Consider the following 27,180-nt stretch of genomic DNA (forward strand, 5'->3'; position numbering starts at 1 on the left):
TTCACGAGAACTAAAGCAATGTGGAAAACATGAACATTTTACTTTTTTCACAAAAAATTTACTTTGGAACCAAGCATTTTATTTTTACAAGGGTCGTGTTTGGAGACTCCCTGATGTACCTAAACAGTGGAAACCCCCCAATTCTAACGCCAGCCCTAACCCCAACCTTAACCCCAACACATCAATAACCCTAATCCCAACCCCAACCACAACAATAACCTCAACACAACTCTATTCCCAACACCACAACCCTAACCCCAGCACAATCCTAACCCTAGCCCCAACCCTAACCCTAGCTCTAACCCCAACCCTAACCCTAGCCCAACCCTAACCCTAGCTCTAAGCCTAACCCTAGCCCCAACACTAACCCTAGCCCCAGCCCTAAGCCTAAACCTAACCCCATCCCTAGCTCTAAGCCTAAAGCTAACCCGAACCCTAGCTCTAACCCCAACCCTAACCCTAAGGCTGGGTTCATACTGCGTTATGGCAGTCCATTAGATGGACTGCTTTACACCGCAGCATAACGCGGTGTAACGCTGTCTGTTAACGCTGCCATTAACCCCTATTATTGGGCGCATCGCTAACGTATGCCATAATCGGCATGTGCTAGTGATGTGCCATCATTCTGTGATGGAGCCTTGGACGCAGGCTGCAGTGTCTGAGGCTCCGTCACCGCTAGTTCAGATGAAGAATCTACACTAGCGGTATAGCATAACGCGATCGCATTATGCTATAGCATTAACGCAGCCCGTCAACACTATGCGTTGAACAGGCTGCCTTAACGCAGTATGAACCTGGCCTAACTCTAACTGCAAAGAATGGAAAAAATACATTATTTCATTATTTTTACCTAACTAAGGGGGTGTCAAGGGGAAGTTTAATTTACTATTTTTTTTTTATTTTGATCACTGTGATAGGGTCTATCGCAATGATTAAAATGAACTGGTCAAAATTAAATAAAACCTATACAGGTTTGTTATCACAGTTTTGCTTTTTTAATACATTGTATATTAAAATTCATGATGTCAATCAAAACTACAATTCATCCCACAAAAACCAAGCTCTCATCCAATGGAAATTTGAATAAGTTATTACTCTTGGAAGAAAGGCAGGAAAAATCAAAAGCGCAAAAATTAAAATTGGTTACGGTGAGAAAGGGTAAGTCTATAATCTAAGGTTAACCACTTAGCTACGTGAATATTGACATTTAGAAAGTGAGTCATTGTGAAACGCTTCGGAATTAACAAGACAATCCTGTAAATGTGCAAATATCACACCTTTTACCATCACAATCTGCTAGCAACACATCCTGCAGAGAACATATTAATTCAAAGGAAATAAATCATGAAGATGACACACACACAATTTAGGAATTTATTGAGCATGTTTCATAAAGAAGAGGTAAATGTTATTAAGAGTTCGATTGTCCCTTTCACTGAGCTGAAATTCAGCACTTAGAAGTAGTTTACGACCCGTCTGATTGACTGGATATTCGCACTCTGGGCCTGCCATTCATTGAATGTGCGGAAGTCTCCTCTCTCCACAATGTACATACGTCCACGGTAGTTGGGCTCTTCATACAGTACCCAGCTAAAATATACATATAAAAAATACATATTAACTTGAACTAATTAATTTTGCTTATACAGAAACTTATGGTAGCGTAGTTTGTAACTCTAAAAACGTTTGTCCACTTAATTCGGTTTAGCTTACCCTCCTGTAATGTTAATCCCGAGAAAAGCAAAAGAAAACCCCATGGGTCAAAAGCCAATAAATTTGCTTCCCGACTTTAAATATGTCAGTCAGCATAAATCTGTAGATCTATAGCCAATCTAGTAATTTAGTAACGAGATTTTGTAATAACGTTACCTCAAGAATGGCATCTAGTAGTTGCGAGTAATTGCATAGCAAATGTAAGCATGGCAGTCACAGGGAGTCACGGACACATAAATCATAGGACCCCAAAGCAAAATTTTAATGTGTTGTCCAGTTAAATAAGTTATAAACTATCAGTAGGATAGGTTATAGCTTGATTCTGGGTGGGCGTCCTATGGCTGGGACCCGCACAGATCAAAATGTTTATCCTCATTACAAAATGATGAGTCAGGTCAGACACCCAACAGAGGATCCCTCCCATCACTATGGGGCTGCCAAGAGAAAGCCGAGTGCAGCACTCAGGCTGGTTTCACACTTGGCTGCGTACTTCCTCCGTTAAGCCACGCCCACTGCCGCACCTCTTCCATTCAGCTCCGCCTACATCTGCCTGCGTCCTGCATACCTATCCTTAACATTGGGTATGCAGGCAATGCTGATGTATGCAGATGCCTCCGCTTGCGTCATTTTGACGCTGTACTGAACTGTGTTGAACGCAGCATATTGCATTTTGTTGCGGTCAGCGCAGCGTCAAAACGACGCAAGCGAAGGCATCTGCATACATCAGCATGGCCTGCGTACTCAATGTTAAATATAGGTACGCAGGACGCAGGCAGACCTAGGCGGAGCTGAATGGAAGAGGTGTGGCAGTGGGCAGGGGTTAACAGAGGAAGTATGCCGCCCTCCGCAGCTTTGCCCAAGGCAAGTGTGAAACCAGCCTTAGCAGCACCAATAGCAAATTAATGGAGAATGGAGGAGGAGGGAATAAAGGTTCCCTGTTCTGCCGATTGGTATGGGCAGCAGCAATCGGACCCCCATTGATCAACAAGTTATCACAATGCCATTTTCTAATTTCTAACTTTACATGTATGGGGCCCTCTTGACTTTTTACTAACAGGCCACAAGCATATTTCTTCACTTTGTGGGCCTCCATGAAAAAAATTCAGAACAGAATCTGCTGTTTCCATGCATGCACAGGGGTAGAAATATTATTGATGCAGCTTGTGCGGCCAAAGAAATAAGGGGGCCCACTTCTACGTCCAAAGCAGGGGGAATTGTGCCATATGATGGGTTACTGGATGGCAGAGGGCCCATATACTGTTCTTGCACAGGTGCCACTTCTGTGTGTGTCCGCTCCTGTGTATACATGTATACAGATCCTGCAACCAGGCCACCAAGACGTTTTAGAATTGCATATTGCTGTATACATGCAATGACTATTCCTTCAGTATTTTACACTCATTCTAGGAGGACTCTGTTGTCTGCATTACGCTCCTCTTAATGTGATACTCACGCTCCATCACCATAGACCTTGATGGCATTTACACAGTTCTTGTTCCATCCCCGTCCTTGGAGGAAAGGACAGTCCTCACAGAACTCCATACATTGACCAGTAAAGTTACATCCCTCAAACAGCTCCAGTCTGTAATGTTCTCCATGCTACAAAACACAGAGAAAAGTCTGAAGGAGCAAATACAGCCGTGCTTTTATCCAGTCCAGCAAAACTTTCTTTGTTATATAGTTTTAATTTTATACTGCTCAAGAAAATAAAGGGAACACTTAAACAACAAAATGTAACTCCAAGTCAGTCACACTGTGAAATCAGCACTGATTGTGATTCAATTAATCCTGCTGTTGTGCTAATGGAATAAACAACAAATGAAAATGATAGGGAGGTCACTAACATCCATGAGTCGGTTCAGTAAGAGTGTCTAGTGTTTCCTTTATTTTTTGAGCAGTGTATAATGTTTCTGGAGACCTATTTCATGGCTACAGGACCTCATCTATGAAAAACACATGTAACCGTATCATGTGTTGTAGATGAGATATATCTTTAAGAGTTAAGATTGAACATTAGATCAGTAGATGAAAGGTTATCTGAAGGCCCCGGCAAAATTGCCAAGTTTGTAGCCACCAAATAATATGATTTTCAAATAAACCAAACTAACTGGATGAGTTGCAGGTATCATCTTCCACATATATCCACCATAGAGAAAAGTCATTAATATTGGTCATTGTGGGTAAGACAATAAAAGCGTGGGACAAGGATCTGTTCCCACATTTGTCGGTGGCTCAGTCATAGATTCAATCAGTTTTAATGGATGAAATAACAGTATCCTACTAAATTTTTCCAGTAAAATATTGACTGACATGATGGAAATTCAATGGATCCCATGATATGATAATGATATTCTGTCTAGCACTGCTACAGGCCTACATGTGATGGATTTATCCATTGCATGACATCCATTCTTCTGTCCCTATGATGAAACACGAAAACGTAATTCCTAATTCAGATGTGCTCATACCCTTACATCTGGGTTGCCAACCGTGCAGAAATTCCAGGACAGTCAATAAAAAATAGGGCACGTTAAGGCATCAGTTTAAGGCATCCATGATGTTTTTTAAGCTGAAGAAATGTATACAGCTTATTTTGACCATAATTATCATCTCACAGTTCACAGTGAATGCAGCTGTTGTCTACATATCAGAATTATGGACATGTATCATTGATAATTATAGTGATTTATTCTGGTTTTCCAATGTGTCTGTAAAGCCTTATGCCTTATTAAGAAATGCTACATACTGTATGGGTATGGTAAAGGGATTTCTCCACTCGGGAGGTATGAATTATACCAGAAACCTTCCAAGTAAGAGCAGTCCCCACTTGGACAGACAGGGCCTACTCATTACATGGCAGCCATTCATTTGTATGGTGAACATTTAGGGGGTGTGCACACGCTGCGGATTCTGCTGTGGTTCCGCAGCGGATTTGGCCGCTGCGGGTCCGCAGCAGTTTTTGCTGTGGTGTACAGTACCATTATTCCCTATGGGAATAAAAAAACGCAGTGCAGACGGTGCGTTTTTTTCCGCGCGGTTTTTCTGCGGTTTTGAAACCGCAGAAAGAATTGACATGTCAATTCTTTCTGCGGAATCCGCAGCGGTTTGCCATCTCCTCCATTGTAGAGATGAAAAACCGCAGGGCAAAACCGCAGGTAAAACCGCAGGTCTTTTGACCTGCAGATTTACCTGCGGATTTTACAAAATCCACGCGGCCAAATCCGCACCCCATTCCGCAGCGTGTGCACGTAGCCTTAGGATTTCCAGAGCTGGACCCACAGTGATCAGTTGCATATTGGAGAGGCTTTTTTATGAGTGATTAATCCCCTTTATAACTTCTCTACATGAACAAAAGACATATGATGAGTATGACTTGGACCATGGGCAGCAAATAGTAAAAAACAAAATGGTTACTAAGAAAAAGTATGAAAGATAACAAACCATTCTGATGGGTCTGCTGGATCCCATGTGATCATTATGCCCATTCCAGCGATGGAAGTCTGGATATTCTCCTCGTTCCAGAATATACTGCTGTCCTTTAAAGTCAGGATGGTCATAACAGATCCAGGCTCCATTTTCCACACGGATGGAATTGACACGATTCATGAATCCCCTGTCTTGAAAGTTATCGCAGTCTCCAAAGACCTCCAGTTTCCTTCCCGTGAAACATTTTCCCTCGTAGAAAATGATCTAACACAAAAAGAGAGAAAATCTCGTTACATATACGGCCAAGAATGTAATAGGTGGCACTGACTGCTCGTCTTGTGGAAATGTAATATATGCGATTGGTATATAAAACGAAACTGTGAAGAAAGAAGATTTGTTTTTTAGGAAATGACTTGCAGATGCTTCTGTCAAATAAAAATGTTTAATGTCTCTGAAGGATTTACCAAAGAAATCACACAAACCCAAATATTTATCAACATATATACTCAGATCTTAAAAAATGATAATGAATTACTAATATCTACCCCCATCATTGCGCATGAACTCATGTTGGGAAGCTCCCAAGGACATTAGGAGAAATATTTCAACATTTGGATGTCTTAGAAAATGGTCATTATTAGTCATATAGTCATTTGTGCTGATATATATTTCATCATAGCCCCTGGGACAACCATCATCAAAACATAAAAAGCAATTCCAGTCACAACTCCTATTACCAATGGTAAAATAAACCTTAAATTCAAGGATAAAGACATTGATTCCGAGAAGTGTTTGCTGAGTAATGCATGTTGTATGATTGACCAAGGGAAGTAGATGAAGAGAAGCAACAGCTAGTGACTTGGAAACTTCCCACATCTTTGTATGGATCTCAGTGCTTGATGTTTTCTTGATTAGTATTTTTATATTGTAAATCCTATACAATATATTACATAATTAGTTACATTTCTGGTTTATGATTGCACTAATGATTATCATAACTGGCAGTGAAAGACCAAATGGAAAATATTACTTCAGGGATGTGGTGACATCAATAAATGATATGATGTATCAACATTAGTGCATCATCGTCAATAGGGCAAAGACTGATTTCTAATAGGATACAGTGGGTTTTAATGCAATGAATCAAACTGTAAGAAAATTATAGAATTATATTTTGCTAAAAAAACACACAAAGAGTACAAGGCGATACAAGATGACCTAGTATATTACAAGGCCCGTTCATCAAGTAGTTTGTCGTTTCCTAGTTTTAACGTTTTGTGTGGCACTGCATCAAATACCTTTGAAAAGTTCAATTACATAGTGTCCACAACCTTACCTTGGTCCAGTCTGAAACCTCCTGCCCACAGAAGCTGATAAGCGTAGTCTGACAGCACTGATCCCACATAATCCCATGATACTGGATCATAAGATTATTAATTATGGAGATATTCCAGGATACCATCTCTAAAAGAACTGTCATAGATTTGACCCACAATAGAGGTTATAAGCCTGTAGTCTCCAGACACAGTTTTGACCCATTTTTTAATGGTTGTTATGGTCTGTCTATCGCTATACCTAATTCCTGCAGTACTCGGAGGTGCCATCTGGGCCCGGGGATTTGTCTACTTTAGTGTTTTTGAGGCGACTCTGTACTTCCTGCTAGGATAAGTAGATGACATTTCATTAAAAAGTTATGGTATCCCTGATCATGTCACCTGTCGTGGGATTTTCTTGTGTAACTAAAGTATAGAAGGAGTTTAGCAGATTGGCCTTTCCATCATCCTTTTCCACCGTTTCGCCCAGACTGTTTTTGAGGGGGCCAACACTATCATTTTTTAGTTTATAGTTCATTCATGGCAGCATGGAATTTGTATATTCTCTAGGATCCTGAAAGTCTCTTTCTCTTACCTCTAAGGCTACTTTCACACATCCGTTTTTTTAAATCCGGCATGATGCGGCGAAATTTGTGTAAACCGGATCCGGAATTGGATCCGGTTTTTTCACATAGAATATAATGATCGCCGCATCATGCCGGATGGACATGCGGCGCCTCCGGGTTTTGCCGGATACGGCAAACATGCGCCGTCCGGCGTCTGCAAAAAATGTTGGCTGCAACGTTTTTTTGCAGCGCCGGAGCGGCTTTTTCAACTGCGCATGCCCGGGCACTATGAGTTTTAACCCCACAAGTGCCCGGCGCGCATCTCTCTCTCTCTCTCCCCCTCCCCTTCTCTCTCTCTCTCTCTCCATACGCTCCATACCTTTCTTTGGCTGGCTCTCTAGTCCCCCTCTGTCTCTCTGGCTGCTCTCTCGTCCCCCGCTGTCTCTCTGGCTGCTCTCTCGTCCCCCGCTCTCTCTTCGGCTGCTCTCTCGTCCCCCGCTCTCTCTTCGGCTGCTCTCTCGTCCCCCGCTCTCTCTTCGGCTGCTCTCTCGTCCCCCGCTGTCTCTTTGGCTGCTCTCTTGTCCCCCGCTGTCTCTCTGGCTGCTCTCTCGCCTCCCGATCTCTCTCCGGCTGGCTCTCTCGACCCCCGGTGCTGCGGCTCCTTTAAATGTCCTCCAAGCCGCATCAGGGGCCGCATGTACATCCGGTGTCACCGCTGCAGGCCGGATCCGGCGGCCCGGCTATTCGCCGCAGGCCGCCGGACCCCTGACACCGGATGTCTGAAAGAGGCCTAATACTTAGCAGTGTATCCGGGCATGACGCTGGCTGCAGGCACACAGCTATCTTCCTACAATTGTTGAATCAATGTTCTCACATGTCTTACCTCAATAAAACAAATAATGCCTGAAAAGTATACAGTATATATATACATACCTAGATGTATCTGAGCTACAGATCTAGGGATGTTTGCATTGTGATAGGCTTTTGTTGACTTTCCTTTCCCGTAGCCTAGGGTGCCCGAAAAGTTTCATTGGACCATACAAAAAGGCCAATATTATTCAAGACCTTTGATAGTTGGAGGTCCTTTTGGAGATTTTGCATTGGGACCAATGAGACTTTCTCGATGATCCTGAAAGTCTCTTATTCTTACCTCTCACAGTGCAAACATACTGACATTAATAGAAGTGTATCTAAGCATACATGCTGGCTGAAGGCAAAAATCTATCTTTCATTGTTTACAGTGTGATAGGCTTTCATTGACTTTCCTCTCCGATCTTTTATTGTAGTGATACATAAAAAATGAGCATGAAGCTGAAATTGTGTTCATGAATGATGACTGGATCAGGCAGTTATACAATTCATCATTGAGGTGGGGATTCAATTTAGGAATTAAAAAAAAAAAATAATAACGTATACATAAACCTCTGGCAAAAATTAAGAGACCACTTTCAAATGTTCAGTTTATCTGATTTTCCTCTTTATAGGTATATTTTTGCGTAAAATGTAAATGGTTCTTTTAGTCTACAAACATTCTGACAACGTTTACGAATTTCCAAGCAATAAATTTTGTTTGTTTTTTTTCTGAAAAGGAGAAACGGTCAAAATTTAAAAAAAAAAAAACAAACAGTGCTTTCAGACCTCAAGAAACGGTCAAAATTAAAAAAACAAACAAACAGTGCTTTCAGACCTCAAATAATGCAAAGGAAACAAGTTCATAATCATTTAGAAACAGGAATACTAATGTTTTGACTCAGGAAGAGTTCAGAAATCAATATTTTGTGGAATAACCATGATTTTTAACCACAGCTTTCATGCGTCTTGGCATGCTTTCCACCAGTCTTTGATGCTGCTTCTGGCGCAAAAATTTAAGCAGTTTTTCTTTGTTTGCTGGCTTGTGACGATCCATCATCCTCTTGATTTCATTCCACAGGTTTTCAATGGGGTTCAGGTCTTGGAGAATGGGCTGCCCATGACAGGGTTGTGATGTGGTGGTCTCTTAATTTTTGCCAAAGCTGTACTATATATATATATATATATATATATATATACATATAGTATATATACATATATTTATTATTTTTTATATATATATATATATATATATAGTTATTGCATACATACATAGAATTGTAATTATTATTATCATTATATATACAGTATGTCACGAAATAGCTTTTCTAAAAAAAATAGATAATACAACATGTCCTCTTGCCTTTTACACAAATATATATTTCCCCTGTAAAGTAAAGTAAGACTATGGCAAAAATCAAGCAACAATTTCCAAAGTCTAATTGTAAATTTTGTACTTTGGCTTTATTCCACCAATTACTAAATTTTACTTGATTTAACTTCTTTATCAACCTAACCATAAACTACTAGCTTAGTAATAGTAGGACTTATTATAACTGATAGCAGTTATGTTCAGCATCCATGTGTGTGTGTTTGTATATATGTGTGTATTTGATGGTATGTTTGCATACGTGTGTATTTATGTGTGTACGTGTGCCTGTACTTATACACCCGTGTATAGCAGAAGCGTTTACTTACTTTTCCAGAATACTGAGACATCTTTGTACTGGACAGTGTCCAAACGAACACAGGAGCCAACTAATGTGACCAGCAGAAAAATTGGACACTCCAATATATATGACAGTTCAGACAGAGGCTGAGATCGCGAGCCCCATAGAACAATACAGCAACTATAGAAGGTTTAACATTTTTGCTTGGTAGACACAATCCCCTCTATCTAACACTGCTGATCCCAGACTTTCACCATATTGTAGACATGCAGACAAAAGATTTGCTCTGCAGGAATTTGGCTGATGAGAATGGCAGTGTCGCTGCGCCTTTTATGTATAGAGCATAAAGCATATAGTGGCGAACTGCTCAGTGTGTATCACGGGAGTTTTAGAGAAGTTTACCATAGGCTGCGAATAACTTATAGAAATACACATGAATCCACTAATAAATCCTGGGAATGAGGCACAGAAACAGGAATCCAAGTTCACAACCTGCTGTCAGTGTAACATTAATTGTGCACATTACTCTAAAGCCAATTTTAAGGAAAATATTCTGGGGAAAAAAAGCATAAAAAAATTCTGAAAGTCAAAAATAGAAATTTTACTGTTACAATATCAACTTTATCAATTGATAAAGATGTACAATGTAATAAATATGTAATAAATATGTCCGTATTTCAGAATCCTCTTCTGAATATATTACATAAATAAAACATCTCCAAAAATAGAATTTAAAAGGGTTATACAGGACTATTTTTTCATGGGGCTAAGAATTAAGTAGTTGCTAAGTACCTGCCTGTTCTGCCTCCAGCTCAGAGCAATCATTGACTGCTCGTGCTGGCGATTCTGTTGCTTCACATTAACAGAGCAGCTCTTTCTCTTCTGGGCTGCTTTGTCAATGTGGTGTGACTGCTGATGTCATGCTGATTGACAGCCATCTCCTCGAAGTTATGCAGTGGGGAGCCGGCTGTCAATCAGCATGACATCAACATCAACACTAACAATGTCACTGAAAGCAACAGAATCACCGGCAGGAGTAATTCATGACCACTCTAAGCTAGCAGAGATCGGCAGCAGACAAATCAGACAGGTAGTTAGCAACTAATTGTCTGTAACTTTTTAGGCCCATAAGAGAAAAATAAATTACTCCAGGGTAACACTATAAGGATAAAATCTTGATCAATTCTCGAGTTTTTTTCGACAAGATTCTGGATATCTCTAGATGATGGTCCTCTGCTTTGGAGACTATTAACTTTTTATTTACAATTTTACAATTCACATATTATGATTTGCTAGTAGCATTAAAGGGGTTGTCCAAGCTTGCGATGAGTCTGCAGTCATTCTACAGACTTCTGAATTTTCAGAGTCCACACTGCATGTCAGGATTCTTTCTTGCTGGTGATTTGCATACATGCGGTCACTTGCTGACTAGACATGCGTAGTCTCACTCAATGAAAATTAATTGAGCGAGGCCAGGCACATCTAGTTGGAATGTGGCAAGGAGTGTACAAATTACATACTTGTGCAATGGAGAATCCTAAAAATGTGCAGTGCATGCAGGTTCCAGTAGTCAACACATCGCTGCTTCACTCATATGCGATTTTCATACTTACACTGTTATGTGACAATGATCTTCTCTTCTGCTTCTCTCAGTTTTTCACTGAACATTGAATTAGGGCAAGCAGGTCGTCAGCACGTGACTAAGTGTGAAATGGCATATGTGCTTGGGGGGCGGAGGCGCCAAACTGAATTCTTGCCCCGGGTGTCAGGATACCTAGATATACCTCTGCCGCAATATATCGCTCTTTTCAGACCCCTCTTGCGGTATATATTTCCTCTGTGTACCCTATATACAGCCCCATCCTGCAGGATAGCTTTCCTCTTGGCCCCTGTATGGAGCTACATCCTGCAGTACATGGCTCTTCTTTCTTGACAGCACACAGGCAACAATGCTTCCTGCTATGAGCTCCAACAGTGTAATGAAGGAGGCTCTGCTCCTTCTTGTGACATTATTCCTCACATTATAAACTGCACTCTACACACATCTCAGAGCACAACTATGCTGGGGAAATCCAGCTGAGAGAAAGACTGCACTGCACTTGATTGATCATAAACACTGGAATTACTACAGTGCGGTTCTAATGGCAAACGGAGGATAACTAGACCCTGAAAAGTCATCCTAAAACTGGGTTGGTATGTTTGTAACGTGGCAGGGGAAGCCATGAGTGAGGCTTTCGTTTGTCACACTCCAGCACGCTATATGAAAGTGCGGGACTTGGCTATGTGTGTGAATTTGTGCTGTGGGGGCGCTCCTCCCGTGCAGGCCGCATGTAATGGACGTTGCTGGTTTGCCAAAACCAGATGTTTCACAGTTCAATGAGGGAGACCACCATTCAAAAATAAACTTTTTACTGAACGGAAACTTAGTAGGTAATATATACAAGAGATGGCAGGTACACAGTCTTATGAACGTTTCCTTTTCTACTCATTTTCTACACAGTTTCCTTAGTTTCTCTATTGCTCTCTCTGTCCACTGTTTCTCATTACTTGACCACAACCCAGTGTTAACTTTCCAGTTTCTGCTTAACAAGAGTCCTTTGCTTACCCCGGGATTCCACGTCTTCCTTCCCCTTTAGGTTCCAGTATGTCTGAACTTAGCTTTAAGCTCTCTGACGCTCTGGAACTCCCCCTGGGGGCAATCTATTCGACTCTCCTACTCAGTCCTGTCTAGGTCCGTTACATTGCGAGCTATCAACTCTAGGCCTCTCCGCTAGGTGTCCTCTCTAAAGACTCATCTCCAGGAGGTCACTCTGTCTCTTAGTCACTTCTTTTCGGCATCTCGCTATCCCTCTACTTTGGTTTACTTTCACTTAGGAACAACCTAAAATGCGGCACTGCTCACATTGGACATTTAGGTGCACTCGCTATGCACTCCAGGCCCTATCTAACCCTCTGACAGGAAATTGTCTCTTTCCATGCAACCCAGGACCCCTCACTCTGGGCTAGTCCCAAACATTAACTCTTACTATTCCTATTGTCAAACTACACACACTATCAGTATTGCTAACACCTTTAACACACATCACAAGTCCCACTATACATCACAGTTCACATTGCATCACATAACATTTTACAGTAATGAACTTGTTTCTTCAAGAGGGAAATGTGGTCCATATCTTTACATATGCAAAATAAGAAGATTTAAAAATGGGTTATATTGGCACAAATTAATAAATATATGTGTACGTTACTAAAAGACAATATTGTGATTTTGGGAATAACCTTTTAAAGGATCTGCTGGTAACATCTTGGTGACACATACAACATGACACTTCGAAAAAGTGCTGTCCATTCCTCAATAGGTCAGAAATATAATATTGTCAATATGGACCTTTAAAAAAAGGTAGGTGGTTTTACTGTTATGGCTGTTCAGTGCATATGATGGTCAGTTATCACGTGTGGCCACTTTTTTATTGGCAACACGGGAAGTCTGAAAATAAAATTACCATTAAAATACATGTTTCATGGTGACTCATGGTTGGTCATTTCCACATACAGTGACCACAGATAAGTTTTTCTTTGTACTTACTTGTTTTTGAGATCTTTTAGTTTATCTGTCCTTTTTTACAGCTAAGCTAGAGATATTGTAGGTAACATATGGTAGATGTCAATTTCTTTTTCAGCTGACAGACATTCAGACTGTTGTAGTTTTAGTCCAGCACACTGACCTTATAATGTTTTAGTTTCAAGTCTCATAAATTAAAGATTAAAGCATCTACATGACCACATCACCAGAACCACCATCAGTACAGTAATAAATCACCAGAAGCACCGTTTGTACAGTAAAATCTCACCAGAACCACTGTCAGGGGAAGAGTCCTGAGGAGAGAATTTGCATATTCCCAGTGTCTTCTGGGATAAGTGAAGAGTCTCCTCGAGCTCAACGATCACTGGATTTTGGCCATTGCAGCTGAAAAGAGGTAAATTTTGGCTCATTTTTCATTGCTTTGAAATCTCTTTAATAATAACAATATGGAAGAGGCCAGGAGCCATTTGGTGAGCTGCATTTCTTGCTACATGTTCACAGACTTACCAATGGAAAAGCCAAACTTCACATGCCACAAATGCAAGCTTGTGTCCCTGTTGGAGGAAAAGTTGCAAAATCTTGAAGAGAGGTTAGCTAGGTTGAAGATCATTAAGGAAGGTGAAGAGTTCTTGGACAGAGCAGAATTATCTCTTCATGTTACAGAAAGAGAAGAAATTTGAAGTGCACCTGAAGAAACAGAGGAATGGAGACATGTGACCCAGAGAAGCAGGAGGATCAGGAGGCAGTCAGCACCCATACTGCTCAGGAACCAGTACCAGGCTCTTACACAGGAGAATGATGAAGAAATACATCAGGATAAGACTTTGCCCACAAACAGCAACCTTGTACGCCCTCTGAGTCGTCATGGATGGAGAAAGAAAAATATTGTAAAGAAGAAACGGAGAGTGGTGGTCATGGGGGATTCCCTGTTGAGAGGAACAGAGGCCGCTATCTGCAGACCGGATATAACCTCAAGAGAAATGTGCTGTCTTCCAGGTGCAAAAATTAAAGATGTGTCTGACAGGATATCAGGACTCTTCAGACCTACAGATGACTACCCATTCCTGCTACTACACGTGGGGACAAACGACACCGCAAGAAACGACCTGGAAACCATCTGCAGAGACTTTGAAAACTTAGGCAAGAAAGTGAAAGAACTGGGAGCGCAGGTGGTCTTCTCTTCCATCCTCCCAGTGGATGGCCATGGAACAAGGAGGTGGAATAAGATTCTGCAGGTGAACAACTGGCTACGTCGATGGTGCCGTCAGCAACGATTTGGATTTCTGGATCACGGAGTGAATTACCTTTACGATGAACTACTTGCTAGAGATGGGGTGCACCTTACAAAGACTGGAAAACATGTATTTGGAAGTCGCCTTGCTACACTTGTAAGGAGAGCTTTAAACTAGAACAATGCAGGAAGGGAAGCAAAAGACCAGAAAAAGCCATACACCTGACAAATGCTATTGAGAACTCTGCTATTAGAAATGGGAGGAAAGGACAAAGACAAAAAAATCTAAATAATAAAAATATTGGAGAAAGAGAAAACAATCACAAACTAAAATGTTTCTATACTAATGCACAAAGCATGGGCAACAAACCAGGAGAATTGGAACTACTAACACAGGAAAATAAATATAATGTCATTGGAATCACTGAAACTTGGTGGGACAATACACATGATTGGAATACACATGATTGGAATACAAGGCTAGAAGGATACAACTTATTTGCAAGAAACAGACTTGATAAACGAGGAGGGGGTGTCGCATTGTATGTTAGAAACACGCATATCTGCACAGAGATTGAAGCTTCAGAGACTGGGAGTTCTGTGGAAACTGTTTGGGTAAGAATACAAGTGTTAGGAACGCGCAAAATAAAAATAATAATAAAGTGCGTTCGCCGCTCGGGGTCCACCGTGCAGTAGGTGTTACAACCGCTGCTAAGTGGTGGCAGACAAGCAATATGGCGGTATGATGCACACGGGTTCAACTTCACCCGGAGTGCGCAGAGCGGCCTCTGTTCACACACAGAGGTGCCGCAACAAAAAACATACAAAACGCTGAACCTAAGCAAAGCGGAGAAGAACCAGTGCATAGACGTCCAATATAGTGAAAAAGTCACACAGCTTTTATTGAAAAACAGGTTAAAATTGGCACAATGGCAGGCAAAGGGTGACACAAAAAGAAACAGAGCTAAAAGGTACACAGTATCTATAGGACCCTCATATCCAGAATTATGTATTATAACAGAGCTTGCGGTTCAGTGTCCTCCCCTCCTGGTATGTGTCTATGTATTTTTTGGTCTCAGCAATTTTGATCACCTTGAGTATAGCAGTCTTGTTGGGGATTATACCCTATATTGCAGTATAAACTGGCCTGCTATTTATTATGTGCTGTGGCCATTAGATCATTACTATTAGTTATCAGGTAAACAGATTTAACTATTTCCACCCACTTTACCAGGTGTTATAATACATAATTCTGGATATGAGGGTCCTATAGATACTGTGTACCTTTTAGCTCTGCTTCTTTTTGTGTCACCCTTTGCCTGCCATTGTGCCAATTTTAACCTGTTTTTCAATAAAAGCTGTGTGACTTTTTCACTATATTGGACGTCTATGCACTGGTTCTTCTCCTCTTTGCTTATGTCTATTTGCAGTGTGTCCTGCACTGATTTGCTATGGGCTGATTTTAGTGTTTCTTACTTTCCGAATTTATTAACAAATATCATATGATGTTACTCTGTCTCAGCCCTGCGGTCTCTCATTTATGCTTATCAAAACGCTGAACCTGTTAGTGACACAGGCTTCAGGTAGATGCACACACGGTATCTGGTCACAGGGGCAGGACCCAAGACAGAGGAGCTGCGTCCGTCTAGACCTACCGTGTGTGCGGCGTCACTTCTGCGGACGCCAAGGAGGGCTGCAACTGCAGCGCGGCGTAGGACACTGCCGCTCGGCGACAAAGCCAGAATGCAAGCGCGATGTCGGACGCTAGCGTAGCGGTGCGGTGAGCACAGTGGCTTAAGGCTTGCCACTGACTGGCGCTGACTGCTAAACTAATTCCCTATCCACATGCGTATTATCAAAGGGAATGGGGTTTCAAATGAGTCAGTCACCAGAATCATACATCCGTCACCATTCACACATAGTAAGTATAGTCTATACTAGCGCATGGCCGAATGGTCATGCGCACTTTTTATAGCCATGCGGGACCTTCCAGATCTCCGAGATGGACCAATGAGATCTGGAGCAAGACCTGGGCACATGACTCCCGATCTCCAATAGGAGATCGTCTCATGAGCATGCCCAGTATGAGCACAGAGGAACTTAGTCTCTGGAGCGGTCTGCTGCAAGGTAATCTTCTCTGCAGTAGATAGACAGCAGGAGACCGCAGAATGTGAGGCTCTGGATTCCTGCAGAGCAGACGCAGAAACCTGACGCCTAACATTACCCCCCCTCCTAGGGCCCCCTCCCCTCTGAGCCTTCCAATCCACCACCTTGTGCCCATCAGAGGCATAGGCCTCAGACTCGTCCAAAGGCAAGTCTGATGTCCCGGTAGGTGACACGGAAAACCGGGATACGTGGAAAGTATCAGAGGCGGCAAGATTGCCAGGTTTAAGAAGGGACACATGGGAGACAACGGGATCTGCAAAATCGCCCGGAGCATAGGTTGAAGTGGAACGCCGCGGTGTGTCGGCGAACGTTTCCACTCTCTGTTTAAGGAGGCTATCCCGAGCACATGAGGCGCATGCCCGAATATATTTTTTAATGTCCTGAGCCCTGTGCGGCCACCAATAAGACCCTGCCAGGAGTTTTGTGGTCAGCATGTAGCCACAGTGACCACCCGCCCTGGACGCGTGCGCCCACGCGAGAGCCTTCGGCCGAAGGTGAGGGGGACAAAGGTTTTGCCCGGCGGCACAGAGTTTGGCCATTACGGGACCCCGTTATCCTGGGGGACAGAGTGTTGACAATGACAACCGCAGATGGAGTTTTGTGCCAGACGCGCTTTGAGAATGGCGCGAGACACCTCCATGGGCTCTGGGAGTGAAGTCTCTGGCTGGGGTGGTTCCAGAGGCTCAAAAAAGTTGGGAGCCGAGGTAACCTTCCGTTTGGATTGAGCACGCTCCAGGCCGCGCTCCGAAAAACGGATATCAATGCTGGTGGAAATAGCAATCAGCTCTTCCAAACTTGCAGGAACCTCTCTGGTAGAGAGAGCATCCTTAACATGCTCCGCCAAACCACTCCAGAACACAGGGATGAGGGCTTTGTCAGACCACTCCAGCTCGGAAGCCAGTGTCCGGAAACGAACGGCATACTGACTAACCGAGAGGGAGCCCTGAGTCAAAGCAAGTAGCTGCAGAGAGGTGTCGTGTGTGACCCGTGGTCCTAGGCAGACCTGCTTAATAGCTGTTAGAAAGTGAGCAGCGGTCCGAACCTCTGGGTCACCACGCTCCCATAATTGCGTAGCCCACTCCAACACCTTGCCCGACAGAAGGGAAACAATAAACCCCACCTTGGCCCGTTCCGTAGGGAATCGCACAGCCAGTAACTCCAGCTGGATAGAGCACTGGCTGACGAAACCCCTACAGGAGGCGCCATCGCCAGAAAATTTATCGGGCAACAGGAGGCGGGTAACTGTCGGCGCGTGGGAGGACGTGGACATACGGGAAACCGCCTCGGCGATCGCCTGTACAGCAGCCTCCGAAGACTTCGCCGCTGCGATGACACTCTCAAGAGTAGCAAAACGGCCCCCTAGCTGGCGAATGCACTGAAGGAGTTGCTGCTGATCTGCCATCACTAGCCAGACCCTGGCGCTAGTATAATGTTAGGAACGGCGGAACGCGCAAAATAAAAATAATAATAAAGTGCGTTCGCCGCTCGGGGTCCACCGTGCAGTAGGTGTTACAACCGCTGCTAAGTGGTGGCAGACAAGCAATATGGCGGTATGATGCACATGGGTTCAACTTCACCCGGAGTGCTCAGAGTGGCCTCTGTTCACACACAGAGGTGCCGCAGCAAAAAACATACAAAACGCTGAACCTGTTAGTGACACAGGCTTCAGGTAGATGCACACACGGTATCTGGTCACAGGAGCAGGACCCAAGACAGAGGAGCTGCGTCCCTCTAGACCTACCGTGTGTGCAGCGTCGCTTCTGCGGACGCCAAGGAGGGCTGCAACTGCAGCGCAGCGTAGGACACTGCCGCTCGACGACAAAGCCAGAATGCAAGCGCGATGTCGGACGCTAGCATAGCGGTGCGGTGAGCACAGTGGCTTAAGGCTTGCCACTGACTGGCGCTGACTGCTAAACTAATTCCCTATCCACATGCGTATTATCAAAGGGAATGGGGTTTCAAATGAGTCAGTCACCAGAATCATGCATCCGTCACCATTCACACATAGCAAGTATAGTCTATACTAGCGCATGGCCGAACGGTCATGCGCGCTTTTTATAGCCGTGCGGGACCTTCCAGATCTCCGAGATGGACCAATGAGATCTGGAGCAAGACCTGGGCACATGACTCCCGATCTCCAATGGGAGATCGTCTCATGAGCATGCCCAGTATGAGCACAGAGGAACTTAGTCTCTGGAGCGGTCTGCTGCAAGGTAATCTTCTCTGCAGTAGATAGACAGCAGGAGACCGCAGAATGTGAGGCTCTGAATTCCTGCAGAGCAGACGCAGAAACCTGATGCCTAACAACAAGGACAGAACAATGGAAAGAACACCATTATAGGCATTTACTACAGGCCGCCTGTGCAAGCTGGAGATATGGATGAACTCTTTATGCATCAAATGGCCGAGTTCTCCAAAAAATATGACATAGTTGTCATGGGAGATTTCAACTATCCAGACATTTGTTGGGAATCTCTCTCAGGCAAAACTAACAGGTCAAGAAAATTCTTATCCTTTCTTGCTGACAACTTTATCTTCCAAAAGGTAGGGGAGAAAACAAGGGGAACTGCTACCTTAGATCTAATCCTTATAAACAGGGAGGAAATGGTTGAGGAGGTAAAAGTGGCTGGGACCCTAGGAGGTAGCGACCATGCTATTTTAGAATTTTGGATAACTAGAGGAGGAAGACCTGTGAAGACTCAGACGTCAAGGTTAGATTTCAGAAAGGCAGATTTTAAGGGATTCAGAAAGAGAATTGGAGGGATCCAATGGCTGGATATTCTTAAGGACAAAAATGTCCAGGAAGGATAGGAAATCTTGAAAAATGAAATTCTCAAAGCACAATTGTTAACAATTCCGAAAGCAGGGAAGAATAGGAAGCGTTTAAGGAAACCAGAATGGATGAACACAGAACTTAAGCACATGCTAAAAAGGAAGAAAGAAATGTTTATAAAATGGAAAGAGGGAGAATATAATGCTGTCTGCAGAACCTGCAGGGCACGAATCAGATTACTAAAGCTGACAATGAATTGAGGCTTGCAAGAGACGTCAAAAGCAATAATAAAGGATTTTGGGGATATGTCAAAAGTAAAAGAAAAGTCAAAGATGATATAGGATTTTTACAGGATGAAAATGATGAAATGGTAAGACAGGATGTTGAGAAGGCCGAACTTTTAAATTCCTATTTTGCATCTGTTTTCTCTCAGAAAGGAAATCTTACATCAACTATTCTTCACTGTCCTATTAAGGGAATAGAATAATCCAGGATATCTATAAACAGAAATATAGTGAGGAAACACTTAGCTAAAATAAATGAATTCAAGTCTTCAGGTCCAGATGAATTACACCCCAGAGTACTGAAGGAGATAGCAGAAGAAATTTTTGAACCCCTCTCCATGATCTTTGAAAATTAGTGGAGAACTGGAGAAGTCCCAGAAGACTGGAGAAGAGCAAATGTTGTTCCTATCTTCAAAAAGGGGAAGAAGGTGGACCCAGGCAACTATAGGCCGGTGAGTCTGGCTTCTATACCAGGAAAGATCTTTGAACAAATTATTAAACAACATGTATGTCAGTACCTTGATAAGAATGAAGTGATTAAACAGAGTCAGCATGGGTTTGTAACTAATAAGTCATGTCAGACTAACTCAATTTCCTTCTATGACAGAATCACTGATTGGGTGGATCAGGGAAATGCTGTAGATATAGTATATCTTGACTTCAGCAAAGCATTTGACAAACTATCTCACACAATCCTTATTGAAAAAATGGAATGGACAAGGCAACTGTTAGGTGGATTCATAACTGGCTTAGTGATCGGACCCAAAGAGTGGTCGTAAATGGCTGCATATCCAGTTGGAAGAATGTCTCAAGTGGGGTATCACAGGGCTCTGTCCTGGGCCCTGTATTGTTCAACATCTTTATCAACGATTTAGATGAAGGATTTGAGGGTAAACTGATTAAATTTGCTGATGACACAAAGCTAGAAGGGATAGCTAATACTAGAGAAGAGAGAGAGAAGATTCAAAAAGATATAAATAAACTGGAGCAGTGTGCAGCAACTAACAGAATGATTTTTAACAGGGAAAAATGCAAAGTACTACATCTGGGCAATAAAAATGAAAAAAGCATATACAGAATGGGAGGAATAGGGCTAAGCAACAGCACATGTGAAAAAGACTTGGTTATACTAATAGATCACAGACTGAATATGAGTCAACAGTGTGATGCAGCATCAAAAAAGGCAAATACAATTCTAGGATGTATTAAGCATATAGTCTAGATCACGTGAAGACATTATTGCCCTCTACTCCTCTTTGGTCAGACCTCATCTGGAATACTGTGTCCAGTTTTGGGTGCCACATTTTAAAAAAGATATCAACAAACTGGAGCAAGTTCGGAAAAGAGCGACCAGAATGGTGACCGGTCTGCAAACCCTGTCTTATGAGGAAAGGTTGCAGGATTTGGGAATGTTTCGCTTGCAAAAGAGAAGACTGAAAGGAGTCTTAATAACTGTCTACAAATATCTCAAGGGCTGTCACATTGCAGAAGGATCATCTTTATTCTCATTTGCACAAGGAAAGACTAGAAGCAATGGGATGAAACTGAATGGGAGGAGACACAGATTAGATATTAGAAAAAACTTTTTGACGGTCAGAGTGATCAATGAGTGGAACAGGCTGCCACGAGAGGTAGTAAGTTCTCCTTCAATAGAAGTCTTCAAACAGAGACTGGACAGTTATCTGTCTGGGATGACTTAGCGAATCCTGCTTTGAGCAGGGGGTTGGACCAGATGGCCCAGGAGTTCCCTTCCAACTCTACAATTCTATGATTCTATGATTCAGTACAGTATTACATCACCAGAGCCACTGTCAGTGCAGTAATACATCACCAGAACTCTGTCAGTGCAGTAATACATCACCAGAACCACCGTCAGTGCAGTAATCCACCACCAGAACCACAATCAGGACAGTAAAACATCTTCAGAACCACCGTCAATACAGTAATACATCACCAAAACCACCGTCAGTGCAGTAAAATATCACTAGTATCATTGTCAGTCCAGTAAAATATCACCAGAACATCTGTCAGTGCAGTAATACATCACCAGAACCACAATCAGTACAGTAAAACATCATCAGAATCACCGTCAATACAGTAATACATCACCAGAACTTGAATATATTGCTAAGCTTAGTATAGCAATCAATTGTAGTGTCAGGTCACCCCCAACTATAATTGTATCGCATTAACCTACAGCTCCCACTATGTCCTTAACCCCTTAACATGATGGATATATCCGACATTGGACGCCTCCCCCTGTTTGGTGCAGACTCCGGCGATGAGCCCACACTTTTTCCGGCACATGATAGCTGATCTGATCAGTTGTCATGTGCCCCTAACAGCCACAGGTGGAATTGTGATTCACCCTCAGTTGTTAACATGTTAAATGCCGCTGTCAAGCTCATCTTTACCTCCTCCCATCGGCACCCGTGTTACATGACTGCGGGTCGCCGATGGGTTGGCATGACAACTTGGAGTCTCCAGGAGATCCCTTTGGTTGTCATAGCCGGATAGCTATGAGCACCACCCAGTGGTCGGCCCTCATAGCAAGTGAGCATTTCTGCTACATAGAGTAGGGCTTCAGCCCTGTACAATGTAGCAAAAGCAAATCTCAGCTTCTAGTTTCCCATGGGGACTATTGAAGCAAGTAAAAAGTAAAAAAAGGTTTTTAAAAATATGTAAAAAATTAAAAAATATGAAAGTTCATAAAACCCCCCATTTGCCCTAATCAAAATAAAACAATAAAAAATCAAATATGCACACATTCAGAATTGCCAAATCTATCAATATATAAAAAGAATTAATCCGACCGGTAAATGACATAGCAAGATGAAAAAATCAAAAAGTCAGAATTACGTTTTTTTTTGCGGCTGCAACATTGCATTAAAATGCAATAACAGGTGATCAACAGATCATATATCCACCAAAATGGTATCATTAAAATCATCAGCTCGTCGCGCAAGAAATAAGCCCTTACCCAGCTCACAAAAAATGGAGACTTTTTTTTTTTTTACAAAATTTTGATTTTTTTTTTTCACCACTTAAATTAAAAAGAACTTAGGCTGGTTTCACATTAGCGCTTTTTAAGCGCACGCACGGCCGGGGGTAGCTCCGCCCCCGAGCCGGCTCTCTGCCCGGCGTGCCCGCCCCTTGCTTGTAGCGCCGCCTCCTAGCGCACAGCGGCGCCTGCGATCGGCGCACCCTATCTTTAGCATAGGGTGCGCAGATCGTGCGCAGGCCGTGCACTAGTTGCGCTTTGACCTGCGCTGCGCACTTTTGACGGTGCGCCGTGCGCGCCAAAATCAAACTTTTCGGATTTTGGCGCGCACGGCGCACCGTCAAAAGTGCGCAGCGCAGGTCAAAGCGCAACTAGCGCACGGCCTGCGCACGATCTGCGCACCCTATGCTAAAGATAGGGTGCGCCGATCGCAGGCGCCGCTGTGCGCTAGGAGGCGGCGCTACAAGCAAGGGGCGGGCACGCCGGGCAGAGAGCCGGCTCGGGGGCGGAGCTACCCCCGGCCGTGCGTGCGCTTAAAAAGCGCTAATGTGAAACCAGCCTTAGACATGTGTGGTGTCAGTGAATTCTTAATGACCTGGAGAATCATAATGGCAGGTCGGTTTTAGCATTTAGTGAACATGGTGAAAAAGAAATCCTAAAAACAATTGTGGAATTGCACTTTTTTTTACAATTTCACCGCACTTGAAATTTTTTTCCTTTTGCTTGAAGTTGTTGTTACCAGGTATCATCAGACTTGTGAACCATACAGGTATCAAAGTACTGCTTGGACCTAGGCAGGAGCTTTATTAAACACTAGATGGTGGCACGATTCTAACGCATCGGGTATTCTATAATATATATGCAGTTTATTTTTGAAGATTCAATAATAATGTAATAATGCACCCCCCAATCCTGATATGTATGGTTCTCTCACCCCCAATCCTGATATGTATGGTTCTCTCACCCCCAATCCTGATATGTATGGTTCTCTCACCCCCAATCCTGATATGCATGCTACCCCTCAACCCCCTATCCTGGTATGCATGGTCCTTTGATCCCCCAATCCTGGAATGCATGGTCCCCTCACCCCCCAATCATGGTATGCATGGTCCTCTCACCCCCCAATCCTGGTATGCATGGTCCTCTCACCTCTCTTTCCTGGTATGCATGGTCCTCTTACCCCCCTTTTGGGGTATGCATGGTCCCCTCACCCCCCAATCCTGGAATGCATGGTCCCCTTCCCCCCAATCATGGTATGCATGGTCCTCTCACCCCCCAATCCTGGTATGCATGGTCCTCTCACACCCCGATCCTGGTATGTATGCTCACCGTCACCCCCCTTTCCTGGTATGTATGGTCCCCTCACCCCCCTTTCCTGATATGCATGGTCCCCTCACCCCCCCCAATCCTGGTATGCAGGGTCCCCTCACCCCCCAATCCTGGTATGCATGGTCCCCTCACCCCCCAATCCTGGTATGCATGGTCCCCTCACCCCCCAATCCTGGTATGCATGGTCCTTTTACCTCCCTTTTGGGGTATGCATGGTCTCCTTACCCCCCAGTCCTGGTATGCATGGTCCTCTCACCCCCAATCCTGATATGCATGGTCCCCTCACCCCCCTTTCCTGGTATGCATGGTCCCCTCACCCCCTTTTTGTGGTATGCATGGTCCCCTCACCCCCCTATCCTGGTATGCATGGTCCCCTCACCCCCCTTTCTTGGTATGCATGGTCCCCCCACCCCCTTTTTGTGGTATGCATGGTCCTCTCACCCCCCTATCCTGGTATGCATGGTCCACTCACCCCCCTTTCTTGGTATGCATGGTTCCCTCACCCCCCTATCCTGGTATGCATGGTCCCCTCACCCCCCTTTCTTGGTATGCATGGTCCCCTCACCACCCTATCCTGGTATGCATGGTCCCCTCACCCCCCAATCCTGGTATGCATGGTCCCCTCACCCCCCAATCCTAGTATGCATGGTCCCCTCATCCCCCAATCCTGGTATGCATGGTCCCCTCACCCCCCAATCCTGGTATGCATGGTCCTTTTACCTCCCTTTTGGGGTATGCATGGTCTCCTCACCCCCCAGTCCTGGTATGCATGGTCCTCTCACCCCCAATCCTGATATGCATGGTCCCCTCACCCCCCTTTCCTGGTATGCATGGTCCCCTCACCCCCCTTTCTTGGTATGCATGGTCCCCTCACCCCCTTTTTGTGGTATGCATGGTCCCCTCACCCCCCTATCCTGGTATGCATGGTCCCCTCACCCCCCTTTCTTGGTATGCATGGTCCCCTCACCCCCTTTTTGTGGTATGCACGGTCCCCTCACCCCCCTATCCTGGTATGCATGGTCCCCTCACCCCCCTTTCTTGGTATGCATGGTCCCCTCACCCCCCAGTCTTGGTATGCATGGTCCTTTTACCTCCCTTTTGGGGTATGCATGGTCTCCTCACCCCCCAGTCCTGGTATGCATGGTCCTCTCACCCCCAATCCTGATATGCATGGTCCCCTCACCCCCCTTTCCTGGTATGCATGGTCCCCTCACCCCCCTTTCTTGGTATGCATGGTCCCCTCACCCCCTTTTTGTGGTATGCATGGTCCCCTCACCCCCCTATCCTGGTATGCATGGTCCCCTCACCCCCCTTTCCTGGTATGCATGGTTCCCTCACCCCCCTTTCCTGGTATGCAAGGTCCCCTCACCCCCCTTTCTTGGTATGCATGGTCCCCTCACCCCCTTTTTGTGGTATGCATGGTCCCCTCACCCCCTATCCTGGTATGCATGGTCCCCTCACCCCCCTATCCTGGTATGCATGGTCCCCTCACCCCCCTTTCCTGGTATGCATGGTCCCCTCACCCCCCTTTCCATGTAGCCGCAACCAATCAGCGTCGCGGCCCTCTGTCCGCGACCAATCACTGGCCCTGTACAAAAAATAATATTAAAAAATAAAAAAAGTTATTCTCACCTTCCGACGGCCTCCTTTCTTCTTTCCACGCTCCCGGCCTCGCGTTCCCAGTAATGCTTTGCGGCTTAGACCGCTGATGACGTCGGTCTTCTTTCTCACTCTCGCGAGAGTGACAACGGTCTCCTTTCTCGCTCTCGCGAGAGTGACGTCATCAGCGGTCTAAGCCGCAAAGCATTACTGGGAACACGAGGCCGGGCGCGTGGAAAGAAGACAGGGGGCCGTCGGAAGGTGAGAATAACTTTTTTTTATTTGAATTCTCTTTTTTACAGATTAAGGCATGCGCCTGCCGCTGATTGGTGGCGGCCTGGCGGCCACGACCAATCAGCGGCAGGCGCAGCTTACCGTTACAAACGGCTGCGCCTGTCGCTGATTGGTTGCGGCCTGGCGGGGCCTGGCGGCCACGACCAATCAGCGGCCCGCGATTTCGGTTACAGACAGACACGATAAGGCGTTTATATATATAGATTTGAACTATGACTTTCTATTCACTGAATCTACTCTGCGCTGTGTGCATGCTCTCCTGTCTCCTGCGCTGAGTTTTCCTATGAAAGTCTGCTGTCACTGCAGACTTCTGAATCCTTACAGCATGCACACTGCACGCTAAAAATCTGGAAAATTCTGAGGAGTTCACAAACTTTAAAGCACGTCAGAATATAACATGATCATGCATTTGTATAGTTGAATAGTAGGTAAAACTAAATTTCTCCTGCAATGACCAGGTAGTTCAGCTTTTATAAAGTTCAGTCCTCACTTAGGCTGGGTTCACATTATTATTATTATTATTATTATTATTATTTATTTATATAGCGCCATTAATTCCATGGTGCTGTATATGAGAAGGGGGTTAGATACAAAGCTATAGATATCGTTTTACAGTAAACAAATTTACAATGACAGACTGGTACAGAGGGGAGAGGACCCTGTCCTTGCGGACATACATTCTGTGGGATAGTGGGGAAGAGACAGAAGGTCGGGGGTGCAGCAGCTCTGGTGGTTTCGAGGCGGCAGCTCGGGTGGTGGTGAGGCGGCAGAATGGTTATTTCAGGCTGTAAGCTTTCCTGAAAAGATGGGTTTTCATGTTCCGTTTGAAGGATCCGAGGGTGGTGGATAATCGGACGTGTTGAGGCATGGAATTCAAGAGGATAGGGGATATTTGGGAGAAATCTTGGAGGCGGTTGTGTGAGGAACGAATAAGTGTGGAGGAGAGTAGGAGGTCTTGGGAGGATCGAAGATTACGTGAGGGAAGATATTGGGAGATTATTTCAGAGATATAAGAAGGGGACAGGTTGTGGATGGCTTTGTAGGTCAGTGCTATTAGTTTGAACTGGATTCGTTGGTTAAGTGGGAGCCAGTGGAGGGAGTTGCAGAGGGGAGAGACAGGGAAGTAGCGAGGAGACAGGTGGATTAGTCGGGCAGCAGAGTTGAGGACAGACTGGAGTGGTGCAAGAGAGTTAGCAGGGAGGCCACAGAGGAAAGTGTTGCAGTAGTCAAGGCGGGAAATAATGAGGGCATGTACAAGAGTTTTAGTAGATTGAGAGCTGAGGAAGGGACGGATTCTGGAAATATTTTTGAGTTGGAGGCGACAGGAGGTGGCAAGAGTTTGGACTTGTGGTTTGAAGGACAGGGCAGAGTTGAGAGTTA

General features: G+C 44.3%; 1 protein-coding gene across 1 annotated transcript in view; it reads right to left on the reverse strand.

Moving 5' to 3' along the window:
- Positions 1 to 1,360: 1,360 nt before the first annotated feature.
- Positions 1,361 to 27,180, reverse strand: part of CRYGN (crystallin gamma N) — a 51,455-nt gene continuing 25,635 nt past the window's right edge. Inside the window, exons 3-5 of the mRNA XM_073582249.1 lie at positions 5,155 to 5,403; positions 3,167 to 3,312; positions 1,361 to 1,590 (exon numbers count right to left, since the gene is read on the reverse strand). Of these exons, the coding sequence (XP_073438350.1) occupies positions 1,455 to 1,590; positions 3,167 to 3,312; positions 5,155 to 5,403 (531 nt within the window). The 3' untranslated portion in view covers positions 1,361 to 1,454. The remainder of the gene's footprint in view (positions 1,591 to 3,166; positions 3,313 to 5,154; positions 5,404 to 27,180) is intronic.

The sequence above is a fragment of the Dendrobates tinctorius genome, unplaced genomic scaffold (genome assembly GCF_039654945.1).
Source record: "Dendrobates tinctorius isolate UK_male_01 unplaced genomic scaffold, ASM3965494v1 ptg000070l, whole genome shotgun sequence".
NCBI classification, from domain to species: Eukaryota; Metazoa; Chordata; class Amphibia; order Anura; family Dendrobatidae; genus Dendrobates; species Dendrobates tinctorius.